Below are 14525 nucleotides of genomic sequence, written 5' to 3' on the forward strand. Positions count from 1 at the left end.
TCTTCCTAAGCACAAAAGCCTGACATTTGCTCCTCCCTGTGCAGGACTGGGAGAGGCTCTTCAGTTTGCCTATGTTCACTGGACACTTTTAGCAGCTTCTGGTTGCTCATCTGGGGCACCTCCCTGTATGGGTTCATGTGGATTCTCTACTTTCTTATTTGCCCGGCTTTTACAAAACTATTTTTGTGAGCCCTAAAAAAAAAAAAATTTGCCCAACTGTCAATCCACGAGAGTCACATTTTCTTTTCTCATGAGGCCACCTTAAAAAGAAGGTAACAAGTACCTGGGAGTCTATACCTAGAGGTTGTGAAAGGTCGGGTGGTGGAGACAAAGCCGTTGCGTTTATGCAACGGAAATTGACCTCCTCGGCTGTCAAAGCATGAGCCAGCCTAACCGGGACGTTTAGAAAAGTTCCCTTTCCCCAAGTAGGTCACGGTGGATGTTCCTTGTACACAGAGCACCATAGTAAATCCGGCCAGGGCCTTTGCGAACCTGTGCTTCTGAACTGCTCTTGCAGAAGACTGACAGCGTTCTGGGCCGGGAGTCAAGTGACCCACTGGGTTCCAGTCCAGCCTGTCTGGGCCTCAGTTTCCTCGTCGGCTCAACGACAGGGTTGGACACTGATCCTGAGGTGTCTTCCAGCTCTCACACGCCACAGTCAGACGTTTCTGTGTGGCACGGCCGGCTCCGCCCTCGGGAAAGAGCCCGAGAGAAAGGCGACTCCTCGGTCAGCACCAAGGACAAGGGTCCGGGGCTGGCCGGGCCCACGCCAGGGCCTTTCCCAGCAAGCCCCGTGGAGGAACGGGTGTCGGGACTCCGGGGTTCGGTGGCGGCGCGGCGCGGGCTGTGTGTGCCAGCGGAGTGCTGTGGGAGGGGGAGGAGTAGCCGGGGGAATGAGGTAAGGCCGGGCCCCGCAGCGGTCCCACCGATTCTGCGCCAAGAGGCCGCGGGCCACTGCTGCGAGCCGGAGCCGCCCCGCCCTCCTCCCCTCGCCGGCGTTGACCCCTTCACCCCCCTCTCCTTCCCGAGCACCGCCTAGCTCCCCGCCGGGCCCGCACCGCCGCCGCTGCCCCTCGGGGTTCTTTTGGACACACCCGCGACTCTGACCGCACCCCTCAGGCCGGTGGGCCCGGGGCGACCTTTGCGCTCCTCCCGTCCCAACTCTCCGCGGGGGAAGGGTCCCCACGCCCCTTTCCTCTGCCGCCCGCGCCCGCCCGGAGCCCCGCCCCCGTTTGCCCCGCCCCTCAGGCCCCGCCCTCCGTTGCCCCGGGAACCGCGGATCCCAGCTGCTGCAGGAGGCGCCCGGCCCAGCCGAGCAGCCCTCGCCGCCGCTCCCGCCACCACCGCCGCCGCCGCCGCCGCCGCACCCCAGCTCCGGCTCCCGCTCCCGCGCCCACTCGGTCGGCCATGCCGCCCCGCCGCGCCCCGGCGCCCGGTGCGCAACTGCTACCCACGTCGGCCCTGCTGCTCCTGCTGCTCGGCGCGGGGTTCCGCGGCGGCTGCCTGGCCAGCCCGGTGCCCGCCGCGCCCCTGCCCGCGCCCGGGCCGTGCGCCGCGCAGCCCTGCCGGAACGGGGGCGTGTGCACCCCGCGCCCCGCGCCCGGCCCGCAGTCCCCGGCTCCTGCCGGCGAGCCCGACTACAGCTGCACCTGCCCCGCCGGGGTCTCCGGCGCCAACTGCCAGGTGAGTGGAGCCGGCGGGCGTGGGGCGGGGCGCCGGCCCAGGACCAGCAGCTTCTCTCCGCCCGACGCTGCGCGCTGCCCGGCGCGGGGCTCCAGCACGCTTGATACCAGCTTCTCCTTCTTCGGGGAGGGGATGAATCTGGCCTCCTGGCCCGCGTGGGTGCGAACCCCTGGCCGACCTAGCAAGTGCCTCTTCCCTACCCACCCCAGTTCTCCTGCCGTGCCAGCCCGGGGCTCTCGGGGCGCGCCGCTCCAGGGCCTGGCAGCCACCCTAACCCCGTTACTCCTGGCACGACCATGGGCCCCCAAGTGGCGCGCCCCTCCTGGCCCGGGCCAAGCCACACTCCGCTAGAGCGGGGTCTCGGTGCTCCCCGGGGCAGCTCAGGGGAGCCAGCTCCGAGCGTCCCGGGCGAGGTGTTCAGTGTCCAAGCAGCCCCTGCTCCCAGTCCCGCTGGCCCCTGCGTGTGTCGAGGGTGCGCGGTAGGGGAATCGGGTGATGGCGGGCTCCGTGCCAGGTGGTCGGACACTTTCTTTCCTTTCCTCCAGCCTTGAAGGCTCTGATCTGGCAGCTGGAGGCCGGGAGGGCAGCTGCCTTTCCGCGCCCTGCGGCCGGCCCTTTCTGGGCTTAGGAGGGGGTGTTGCAACAGTCAGAGATGTTCGAGGGGACGTTGTGCGTGGGGCTCGGGTGTGTCTCGCTCCGGGCTGGCCGCTCCTCGAGGCGCACGCTTGGGACGGGCATTCAGGGCGTGAGCAGGGCACTGGGAAGCTTCGAGGAAGCGTGGGGCGGCGCGAGGGATGGGAGATGGCCAGCGGCCGCGCGTGGATTTGGGATTTACAAGAGAATTTGGCAGAACATAATAAAAGAGGCTGGATTAGAAGTATGCTAAAGCTCAGTGAAACGTATTAACCTAGTAACATCAACATTTTCAAACAGGCGAGTCGGTAGCGGCGTGTGTGCGGGTAGAAAAGCCCCAAGTCTCTGTTTCAGGGCAGGGGCAAATAATGAACTTCTCTGGAATTATTCAGTTAAACCAGGTGAATGTGAAACATATCTGGGGTCAGATGCTTTCTTTCATGCATTTGGAGTGGAGGAGTTTGTTTCATAAACATTTTATAAAATGCTCCAAGAGTTACTTAGAGAATGCCCAAATGGACTCTTCTTTCTGTAGGGGAAGAAAGGCCACATACGACATGAGATGAGCTAAGCTTTAATATTTTTTTTAATAGAGCTAAAAGGGATTGAGAAGCTTGACCTTGACAGCCAGAATGTTTGCTATTTCCTAGAATTTTGTTTTCTTTAGTAGCAAATTACCAACCTGAATCTGTCTTTTCAATATTGTGCCCTTCTTTGTTAACTGGTTCCAGTAAGCTTTAATTTCCTCAAAGGGGATGATGATGATGATGATGATGAGTGTGTGTGATATGACCATCTGGGTGGATTTGGGGCATGATGACTGTTTGGGGAATTTGCTGTTGGAGGCTCTCTAACCATTAGGACAAAATCTTGCTTACTAATTTCCCCCATTGATTGATGATGTGTATGACTTTTCCTGAAGAAATGAGTTGCCTGAAGGCTTCTGTCGAACTGCTGTTATATTTACATGTCTGAATTCCATCCTGGAAAGAAATAGTTGGTTCAGATTCAGAGTATAGTGGGGATGGACAGAAGAAGGTAGGTTAGTGTGTACTTCAGTTTAAGTAAAGGGAAAGAAAAGCTGGACATTGGGAATTTAAACCAACTCTGAGATTTTTGTGTGTGTGTGTGACTCAAAAATTATAAGGAATCTTCAAGAAACGGAAATACCTCAGTAGTGTTTCCTAGATGACTAACAGAGAAACATAAATATTTTTTTGTCCTAAGTAGTAGGCTTGATATGTAATGAAATTCATCCAGAAAAGACTCACAAACTAAAACCTAAATATTGCAGAACCAACTGGTTCAAAACAGATTTAGGTTTCTTGTCTAGCTCCCATTCCAGCAGTGTTAGCTGTGGAGTGCTGCCCACCTGAGGAGAAGCAATACTGGGTGTTCTGAGCTCCCCGTTGGAGAGGGAGCTGAAATAAGTCTAATTCTAACAGGAAAGCTTAGCAAATTTGGAACCCGATCTGGCTTGGTTACCCAGAAGAACTTAACTGAGATGATTCAGAGCCTTATAACCCCTAAAAAATTGAATCCTGATAATTTCAGTTTAATCTTGTATGATCTTGCAGTTGTACTCGAGACTCTCGTTTTCTATGGGGGGGAAAGGAAGGCAATCTCAATAGAGAAGATAAACAGAGGGGAAAAAAAAACCCTTACACACACTCAGTTACAGATAAGGGGAATGGATGTTGGCCATTGCAGACGGGTGCTTACTGAAATAGAACCTAAGGCTCACTGGATACATTGGAAATGGAATTTTACCTGTATGTGAAGAGAAGCCTTTAAACAGAGTGTCACCCCTCCCCCCATCGCAAAGACAATAATGTTAGCAATGGAAACAATAGAACCTAACTCGGAAGTTTTGTTTCTTTTCTTTCTTCTATTTCTTCTCTTTCCTCTCTTGTCTTGTCTTCTCTTTCCTTTTCTTTCTTTTTTCGAGAAAATTAAGAAACTCATAAGCCACTCGTTAGGATTAAAATGGATTTAGGCTGTTTTCAGCTTTTCTGTGGTCGGCTGACTGACTTCTGGTGACGCCCGGTGACAGGCACTCACAGGCTCTGGGAACTAACTGGTGTGGAGGCAGGATGTGCGATTTTGAGGTTGAGCTGCCACAGTTAAAACCTGCTCTGACAGGTGATCTAAACTGACCGAGCCTCAGTTTCCTCATCTTTGAGAACGAGATCTACCTCATAGGGTTTGTAATAAAGGGTCTGATTTGGGTTTTTGATGTGTGACCGTTGACAGCTTTTCAGTCTCACCTCTCCCTCTTGCCTTCTGCTCCACATCCGGGCAAACTGATCCGAAAGCCTGGGTGTTGGGGCGGGGTTCCAACCCCGTAAGCCCCGCCCATGCGCTACTGGCTCCGCCCCCGCCTGCAGCTCCCTGTCCACGCCCCCAGGCCGGTTCCTTTTCCTTCTGTTTTAAGCCACCGGGGATCTATTTGGGAGCTGCCTGATCTCCCCAGAGAGCCCCATTATGTGAGCAAGAAACCTGTTCATCCCCTGCTGGTGTGTGTGTGGCATTTTCAGTCTTGACATTCAAACCAAGTTTTGAGTGGCTGACCATCCTGTCTGTGGGATATCCGCAACAGGGTTTTTGGGAGGATTAAATTAAGTGTTGTAAATCACTGAGCACCCGTGGTTCCTCCATAAATTCCACCTCTTTTCTTTCTTTTTTCACCTTTGTACACATTTCATATGCTCATTACCTAATTGTATGAGGTAGCTAGAACAAGTGTCATCTTTTGTCAAATGTAGAAATTGAAACTCATTTTGACTGAATGACTAATCTCAGATCTAACATTTTGATTGCCCTGAAAATCATACAACACTTAAAATACATTTTTTTTAAGTCCTCTATCATACTTAAACAGGAATAAATCACGAGGGTTCAATGGATTCTAAAATGTATATGGAAACCACCCTACAGAGAAATGATGATGGTGGTGGTGGTGGTGGTGGTGTTAATGGTGGTGAGGATGATGATGGTGGTGGTGATGATCAAGCACTTGTCATGCACCAGCACTGTTTTGGGGGCTTTACCAAAATAATTCACCAGTCTTCACAGTGTCTGATGAGCTGGGTGCAGCAACCGTCCTTGTTAGATAGATGAAGTGCAGAAAAGTTAAATGACTGGCCCAAGGTCACACGACCAATCAGTGGTAGAACTGGCATTTGAATCCAGTAGCTGGTTTGATGCGGAGCTGTAGAGTTTAAAGTCCAGCCCTGGCCCTGTCTTTATTCACTGTGTGACCTTAAGCAAGGGCTATAACCTCTTTGAGTGTTATCAGTAAAAAGGAGATGAAATGATTTCTGAGTCTGGTTTTGCTCTAAAACAAGGAGCTTGAACGGCTCTGCTTAGCTGGGGCAAAGGGCCGCAGGAATGACAAAGACACAGCAAATTCTCCTTATGCCATCCCCCAAGCAGGGCTTTCACCTCAGGGTTAGAATTCTGGGTCCTAGCTGAAGTTCTTTTTCCCACGATGACAAGCAAATGGGCACTAAATAAAAGAAATACAAATATTTCTGGTGGGTTTGAAAAAAGACTCCCAACTTCAGAAATATGGAGGCTGCTCTTCTTGCCTTTCGGGTTCATTTGGGAAATCAGGCAGGTATCAGAGGCGGCAGCTGCTGAGCCACTTTTTCTTTTCCTCTCTTCTCTTGGGCCAAAGTATCGATTATTTAAATTATTTTAATTTGTGTTATTTTACTTGTAAAACTTTCTTGTGGTAATGAAATAATCCTTTGCCAGATATTCAAGCCGTCAGATACCTGTTTTTTTCATCTCATGTTCCCTAGGAATCTTATCCTTTGGGATTATAATGACAATGTGTCAATTTCTGCACTTGGAGCAAAAAGGGGTGCTTGTGTAACTACTTTTTATGTAAGTTAATTTTACTCGCTAAGCTGATTCTATAATCCTCTCTTCTGATTAAACATGCTAACTTGAAACAATGGTTCTGCTTCTGATGAATCCATTTTTAAAAAAGATTTTATTTATTTATTTATTTAGAGAGTGGTGGGGAGGGGCAGAGGGAGAGGGGGAGAGAATCTCAAGCAGACTCTGCGCTGAGTGCTGGAGCCCAAAGCAGGGCTTACATCTCACCACCCTGAGATCACGGACCTGAGCTGAAATCGAGTTGGATGTTTAACCGACTGCGCTGCCCAGGTGCCCCTGATTGAATCCATTTTTGATGGAAGGTAGCTAACAAACAACAAAAAAGAATTCTAGTTCTTTGCACAGCATCAGTCCAGTGGACTTTTTGCACACATATGCACACAGAAGCTCACACACACACACACACACACACACACAAACTCATGCACACATTTACTCACAAACTCACATGGTGACGTGTGCAAAATGTCCAGTATTACCTGAAGTATCAAGAGACTGCTTCTTTCTCTGGTTCTTCTGTCAACTTTTTGTGACCTTGGGAGAGTGATTAAACATCCTTGAACCTCAGTGTTCATATCTCTAAAATGGACAAATATATTTGCCTTATTTTCTTCATAGAAAAGATGAAATTCACCAAATGGGAATACAGTAAAGTTTTATCATTAAGTAGAAAGAAGCATGGGAGTTTTAAAACATTTTTTAAAAAAGTAAAAGTTGCACAAATACAAGGTATACCAAGAAAAGGACTATAAAATTTCCGTATAGAATATGATTATGCCATTTTATTCCAGTCTGAGATGGTCTTTCTTCAACGAACAGACTCAGCTTTTTCTCTCCACTAGGATGAGTTATGCTACAACAGAAGTATAAAAAAGGAACAATTTGTTGTATTAAAATTTTGATAAATGTGTAGTTCTTTTTTATTCTGAAATAAATGAATAATTTCTCAGAAAATTCCCAGTGACTTCATTTTCCTTTGAAATGAATGAGAAAAGCTTGTTAAAATCCTATAACAATTTTAGTGAAAGAAAGAAACAGTTGCTTTTCTTGGTGTTGTTAAATTGAAGTGATTTTCTTATTTTGTTTATCTAGTGCATTCTTAGGAAACATCACTTTTCTCAGCTTGGCCACCTGACAAAAATGCATTCTGTCATTAGCTTCTTTGCTTAAGCGTCTCGTGTGACAGGGTACCATCCAAAATGGTTTTGTTTGTGTCCACATTTCACAAGCATCAAACAAGAAAGAAAACCTATCTGCAGCTGAAGGGTATTTGAGTCAGAAAGCAGAATGCCCGAGCTGTATTTTTAGATCTCCTTAGAGATTCAAGTAGGCAGCTGTGGTCCGAGCTGCTTAACCCAGCCGCAGGGACTACAGAATCTTGTCCCTCAAGGAGAAAATCCAATAACACAGCAAAGTTTTGTGGACAGAATTTCTTTAGATTTATCCCTTCCTCCGTTCCTGACACTCCCCTCACCTACAACTGCTGCCCAGCCCTGACGGCTGGGAAGAATCACCTGGGAGCTTTTACAAAGATGAGTGCCTCTGTCCTGCTGTCCCCTTGTCCCCAGATTCTGACTGAATTGGTCTGGGGTGGGGCCTGGGCGCTGGTGATTTCTTTAAATGCTGTCCAGGTAATTCTACTGTATGACCAGGATTGAGAAGCCCCCGCTAGACCCCCGTCGTGGCCCTGCAGCGCCCACCGCCTGCCCAGCACGGAACTAGCATGTGGCAGAGAAAACAAATCAGTCACACCTGCTCTTGGTCATTCTCACCAGAAGAGTGTCTAGTTTTGAAGGGGCTGACATTCCTGGCCCACAGCCTCCTCAAATGGCAGAGGTTTGCATCTCAAAGTGGACCTGAAGTCTCCACGAAGGAGCCGGATGGGTGGAAAGAGTCCAGCGTGCATTGGAATCCAGCTCTGAGTGCGTTGGATAAGGAATTCATTGTCCTGTGGTTTGGTTTTCTCATCTGTGAAAATGGGATCCTGAGGCCAGCCTTGTAGGCTATTGTAGCTTGGAAACGTATCTAGCTCAGTGACTAGCCTGGGAGACACCCAATAAAAAGGTAGCTGCTGCGCACACCTATAATAGGAATCTTATTTATTTTATACCTTTCTTTACAAAAGTGGGGGGCCTAGAAAGCCCTTTCCCTTGGACAAAAAAAAAAAAAAATCCTTTCTTACCTGACTTCCAATGAGACCCAAATTCCACCAGTAGAGATTCATTTCTTTGGTTGTGACAGATCAGATGCTAGAAGACTTGGATCCTGGGGCTGACTCCCCACAGCATTCACTTCTGTTGGTTCCTCCTCTGTACTCCACTTACCAAGTGGCAGCCAAGAACAGAGAACAATGTGAATGGAGCATGTGCTCATGGCCTAGGCTTTCATGGAATCATTCATTGTTTTATTTGAACACTAACCCATCTTCAGTCAACATTCATGATGTGAGTCTTAGATAGTTGTCTTCAAGGGGAGTGGTGTCTCTGAATCGCTCCTCTCTGCTCTCCAGGGTGAGTGAGGGCAGAGCAGGACCCAGGACTGGGACGGGCACCCAGACAGCAGACAGGCCCCCAGTGCAGGGGCCCCACATAGTAAGTGCCCCATAAATATTGTTGAATACACAACTGGCTTCAGTGGGGTGTAGCTTTGGGCACCACGAGGGCACTGGGCACCATGGGGGGATCTAGGCGCGTGGGAAGGGGTACTGTTTAGGAGAGGGAAGGTATAGGAAGACAGATTTAGCCCGTTTAATAGCTTCCCTGGTGCCAGGTCTGTTCTGGGCAGCACACCATGGTTTTCAGTAAATCCTTTGCAGTAGCACTGGCTTTTAATCCTTCTAATAAAGCTTTATTTTCATAATACCTTGGAGGGCAAAGGACAGCCTGCGTCGTGTCTCTCCCTCCCCTCCATGCCAAGAGCTAAGAACGGTTTTAGCATTTTTAGTGTTATTATTTATTTATTTAGAGAGAGCGTGAGAGGTGGGAGAGGGGCAGAGGGAGAGAGAGAATCCCACAACCCTGAGATCGTGACCGGAGCCAAAATCAAGAGTCAAGCACAACCAACTCAGCCACCCAGGTGTCCAGTTTTGACATTTTTAAATGGTTCGGGGGAAAAAATCAAAGAGAGAATAATATTTTGTGATGTGTGAAATTATAGGAAATTGAAATTTCAGTGCCCATCAATAAGGTTTTATTGGCCACAGCCACACCCATGCATTTAAGTATTGTCTGTGACTGCTTCGGAGCTCCAGGGACAAAGCTGAGTCATTGTGACCGATCAGTATGGCCCCCAAGGCTGAAGATACTGATCTGGCCCTTGACAAAGGAAGAAGCTCGCTGCATGTTTCCGTAAATGTTGGTGGAAAGAGTTTACCTTTCTGTTTTCATTTATTTGACTTAGCTAAAGCCTGGTCCCCCTTGCTCCCCCTTTTCTCTTCCTCCTGGTCCCTTCTCCTTGAGGGGTGTCCAGAGCCAGGTTCCATGGAGGGGAGCCGTGGGAGACACATGGACAGATAAACAGAGCCCTTGTCTTGGAACTGCTTTCATCTCAGAAGTCGTCCTAGACAGAATTTAACTTTTCATTGCCCATCAGGCCTTGGCTGAATGTGTTTGGACACGGTGGTTACAGTCTGTTTCCAGGGAGGCAGTAGGGAAAGGAAATGCTAGCTGTCAGGGCTTGCAGTGGGAATTTCGAGGTTTAGAATCTCTGCCCAGTGCCAAGCTTATTAGGTTTCTTAACCCTGATTCCTCACTCATAAAGAGGGTGGTTGTAAGGGTTAAGGGGAGTAGCTTGGGAAGTCCCAGCACAGAGTGGGCCCTCTGACCATACAAATTATTTTTATAAAAGTGGACACAATTGTCCAGTTCATGGCTAAGGAAACCTACCTGGGGGTGGGGTGGGTGTCCTACGGCACAGTGACAGTGGGGGATCCGGGCCCTGGCACTGTGGCTTCGAGTACAGTGTTTTATTATTACTGTACTGTACTTGTCCCACACTGTTCCATGTTTATGACTTTGAACGTGAGTGCCCGAGGGGACTGGGAGAGGAAGAAGGGCTAGAGCTTCCAGGTCAGGCAATTTTAGTTTCTGTAAGGATGCTTTGGGTTTGTACAATGTTAAGGTCTTTCTTTCTTAAAGAGAGAAAAAAGGCAGAAGGCTTTTGAAAAAGAGCAAGGATTGGAGAAATGAAATCAGTGTATTTGAAAGAAAAGGCTCTTGAGAAGAGAAACATGTCTGCTATCTTTGCTAGCAGTTCCTGAAAGCCAGCACGTCCTTCAGAATTTCAGTGTTGGCACTTATCTGCTGCTTGTAGTTAATTTAAAGAAACATTCGTAATGACTCCTGGGTTTCAGAGACAAATTAAAACTCCTTTATGGAAGGCATTCTGTGGTGGAAGTAATCACAAGAGATGAAAAAGACCTAGTTCTGTTTTTCACAGGAAATCAGAACCAGAGTCTATAGTAAATGGGCTGATACCTGCCAGTGGAAGGACAGCCCAGGGAGGGGGACGGCCAGTCTCCCACATTCAAGGTCAGAATTCTGGAATACGTTATTTAAGGAAAAATCACATGCTTAATTTTTAGGCAACATGGAATGTATTAGAAGAAGCGAAGTGTTAAATATGTCCTCAATATATTACCTTAGAAAGGGAAGACTTTATATAGGAACCATGCAAAGAAAACCAAAACCTCTAACTGCAAACTGACCTCCCCATTGTTCCTTATACAGAGGATTTCCAGACATTTTTTTTTCATTGACTTATAACTTACATAAAGTGAAATTCACCTTTTTAAGCATTCGGTTCTATGACTTTTGCCGTACAGTTGTTGTAACTACCACCATAATCAAGAAAAGGAACGGCTCATCACCCCCCATACATTTCCTTGCCCCACTTTGTAGTAAACTCTATCCCTGGCCTCTGCCCTTGGCCACTGTTGGTTTGATTTCTGTCCTTATACTTTTGCCTTTTCCATAATATCATATCGATAAAATCACACAACCTGTGTGCTGCTTCTACTTAACATGATGCTTTTGAGATTGATCCGTGTGGTTGTGTGTATCCAGAGTTTGTCTCTTTTCTCTTCCCGACTAGTATTCCATTGCATGGATATACTGCGGGTTTTTCTCTCACCAATGGATGGCATTTGGATTGTTTCCAGTTTTTGGTGGTTGTGCATAAAGCTGCCAGAAACGTTCACGTGGAGGTCTTTAAGTGGACATACGATTTTCATTTCCTTGAATAAATACTCAGGAGTGGGATTGCTGGGTCATGTAAGTGCAAGTTCAACTTTATCAGAAGCTGGCAAACTGCTTTCCAGGATGGCGATACCATTGTGCATTCCCATCAGCAGCAAATGAGAGTTTCAGTCGCTTGCATCCTTATCAGTTCGTGGTTTTGTGGGTGATTTAGATTTTAGCTGCTTTAATAGGTGTGCAGTGTTATTACATGGTGGTTTTAATTTGCATTTTCCTAATGACTAAAAAAATAATATTTTTAAAAATATACTAGTTGCTATGCATATGTCTTCTTTGATGAAGTGTCTGTTCAAATGAATTGTGAGAGTTCTTTCTATATTTTGGGTGCAAATCCTTGATTTGATATATGACTGGCAAATATTTTCTCCTAATCTGTGGCTTGTCTTTTCATTTACTTTTTTTTTTTTTTAAGATTTATTTATTTTAGTGAGAGAGCGAGTGCGAATGAGGGGGAGGGCAGAGGGAGGGAATCCCCGAGGAGACTTCCCGCTGGGCACTGAGCCTGAGGCCATCTCCCAACCCATGAGATCATGACCCATGACATCATGACCTGAGCTGAAACCAAGAGTCAGATGCTCAACTGACTGACTCACCAGGGGCCCCTTGTCTTTTCATTTTCTTAACAGTGTCTTTCAAAGGGCAGTTTTTAAGTATTGCTGAAGTCTCATTTATTATTTTTTTTTCTTTTGGTGGTTTGTGCTTTTTTGTGTCCTAAGAAATCTTTGTTTGATCTAAGGTCACGAAAATTTCCTCCTGTTTACTTCCAGAATTGTATTGTTTGAAGTTTACATTTGAGTCTCTGATATACTTTGAGGTAATATTTGTATGTGGTGCAATGTATAGGTAATTTTTATTCACTTTTGGCATATGGATATCCAGTTAGTTCCCCGAAACATTTGTTGACAAGACTATCTCCACTGAATTATCTTGGCAGCTTTGTTAAAAGTCATTTGACCATAATATATGGGTCTACTTCTAGACTCTATTCTATTCCACTGACTTTATATATCTATCCTTTTGCCAATTCTACATTGTCTTGATTACTGTAGTTTTATAGTAAGTCTTGAAATCAGGTTGTGTGAGTCTTTTAAATTTGTTTTCCCTGACCCCCAAATATTACACATTGTTTTTCTGATATCAAATTTAACTGGGAGTCTATATTTTTAATTTGCTAAATCTGGCAACCTCACCTCAAAGGCTTTACTAATCCGTACTCCAGTTCCCAGATATTTTCTGAAGAGTACATCAATGGCACTTTAAATTCTTGCAAAACAATTAAATAAGGCAAATTTTTATTAACTTGCATTTAAAATATTAATTTAGCTCATAGTTTTACATCTTCATGGGCCCTTTTAAGAACAACTGTCAAACTATGTTAGGGCATTAAAAAAATCTGTGAACCGGGGCGCCTGGGTGGCTCAGTTGGTTAAGCGACTGCCTTCAGCTCAGGTCATGATCCTGGAGTCCCTGGATCGAGTCCCGCATCGGGCTCCCTGCTCGGCAGGGAGTCTGCTTCGTCCTCTGACCCTATCCCCTCTCATGTGTTCTCTCTCTCTCATTCTCTCTCTCTCAAATAAATAAATAAAATCTTTAAAAAAAAAAAAAAAATCTGTGAACCTGTAGTGTAAAGAGCCCATTGGTAAACTTTTCTTACCCTCTTTCCACCCCTTCTACTAATCTCATACTTCTGCACTAATCATTGTTTACATTTTGGTGTGTAGTTTTACATTTTCCTCTCTGTACATATAAGCATATATGAAGCTAAATACTCATAATATACATGCAGCTATTTTAGATAAAAATAAAAGCATCCCATGCATACTGTTCTGTAACATTTTCTTCATCTATTTTGAACATCTTACTATGTCTTAAAACAGAAAGCAAACTCATCCTTTTTGATGGCTGAATCGTACTCCTTTGTGTGGTTGTATGACTATGTTTTAGTCTTTACTGATGTACATTGTTTCCATTTTTTCAGTTATAATGTTGCAGTAGCTATACACACAATGACGTATATGTGTATATATAGATACATATATTAAATATTCTAATATTGCTAAATTGCCATCCAAAAAGGTTGGACAGTTTTGTATATTTACTAACAGCATATGAGAATGCCTGTTTACCTACATTTTTGTCATTACTGGTTTTCCTATTTTTCTTTTATTTTTGTGTGTTAACTGATAAAATATGGCATCTCATTGGTTCTCTTTGCATTTTAAAAATTACAAATGAAAATTACAAATGAGAGAGAACATTTCTTATGAATTGCCTGTTCTTATTTTTGCCTAATTTTCTTTTGGGTTGTCTTTTTTTCCCCCTACTGATTTGCAATAGCTCTTTGTTATTGAAGGAAATTAACCTTTTGTCCTTTCTGTTTAAATATTTTTTTCCCTGTTTATTATTTTTCTTTTGGTTCTGCTGACGCTCAGTGTTTTGCTCTTTAGAAGCTTATAATTTTTGGTTCTTATTTAGCCAAACTCATCAATGGGGTGGCTGATTAATTTTAATTAGAGCTCTAATGTTTGATACCAATACTATGCTTTACATAGTATTACATAATGCAATATTTTGAGAGTTACTTGATTTGAGCCAGGAGTTTGCTTTTGAAGAATTCCATTTTGGCCTAGATTTATATTGATAGGACTGATCCTATTGTCTTTTTAGAATCTACAATTAAATATAGCCCCAGTTTATGCTTATTTTAAGAAGGGTTGGCATGGATTTTCTAAATCATATTTAAACACTTGTAATTTATCTTGACTTTTTTTTTGAGTCTGAAACACTGCAACAATTTTATTAAGATCCTTCTTCTTCTTCTTCTTTTTTATTTATTTTTTACTTTTTTTAAAGATTTTATTTATTTATTTGAGAGAGAATGAGATAGAGAGAGAGCATGAGAGGGGGGAGGGTCAGAGGGAGACGCAGACTCCCTGCTGAGCAGGGAGCCCGATGAGGGACTTGATCCTGGGACTCCAGGATCATGACCTGAGCCAAAGGCAGTCGCTTAACCAACTGAGCCACCCAGGTGCCCTCTTTTTTTTTTTT

The 14525-nt window shown here is 45.6% G+C and overlaps 1 protein-coding gene across 1 annotated transcript in view; it reads left to right on the forward strand.

Annotated features, from left to right (window-relative positions):
- The first annotated feature begins 1403 nt into the window (after positions 1-1403).
- The window catches only part of DNER (delta/notch like EGF repeat containing), a 300110-nt gene continuing 286988 nt past the window's right edge, over positions 1404-14525 (forward strand). Inside the window, exon 1 of the mRNA XM_032400554.1 lies at positions 1404-1683. Coding sequence (XP_032256445.1) covers positions 1408-1683 — 276 coding nt within the window. The 5' untranslated portion in view covers positions 1404-1407. The remainder of the gene's footprint in view (positions 1684-14525) is intronic.

The sequence above is a fragment of the Phoca vitulina genome, unplaced genomic scaffold (genome assembly GCF_004348235.1).
Source record: "Phoca vitulina isolate PV1807 unplaced genomic scaffold, GSC_HSeal_1.0 scaffold1, whole genome shotgun sequence".
NCBI lineage: Eukaryota > Metazoa > Chordata > Mammalia > Carnivora > Phocidae > Phoca > Phoca vitulina.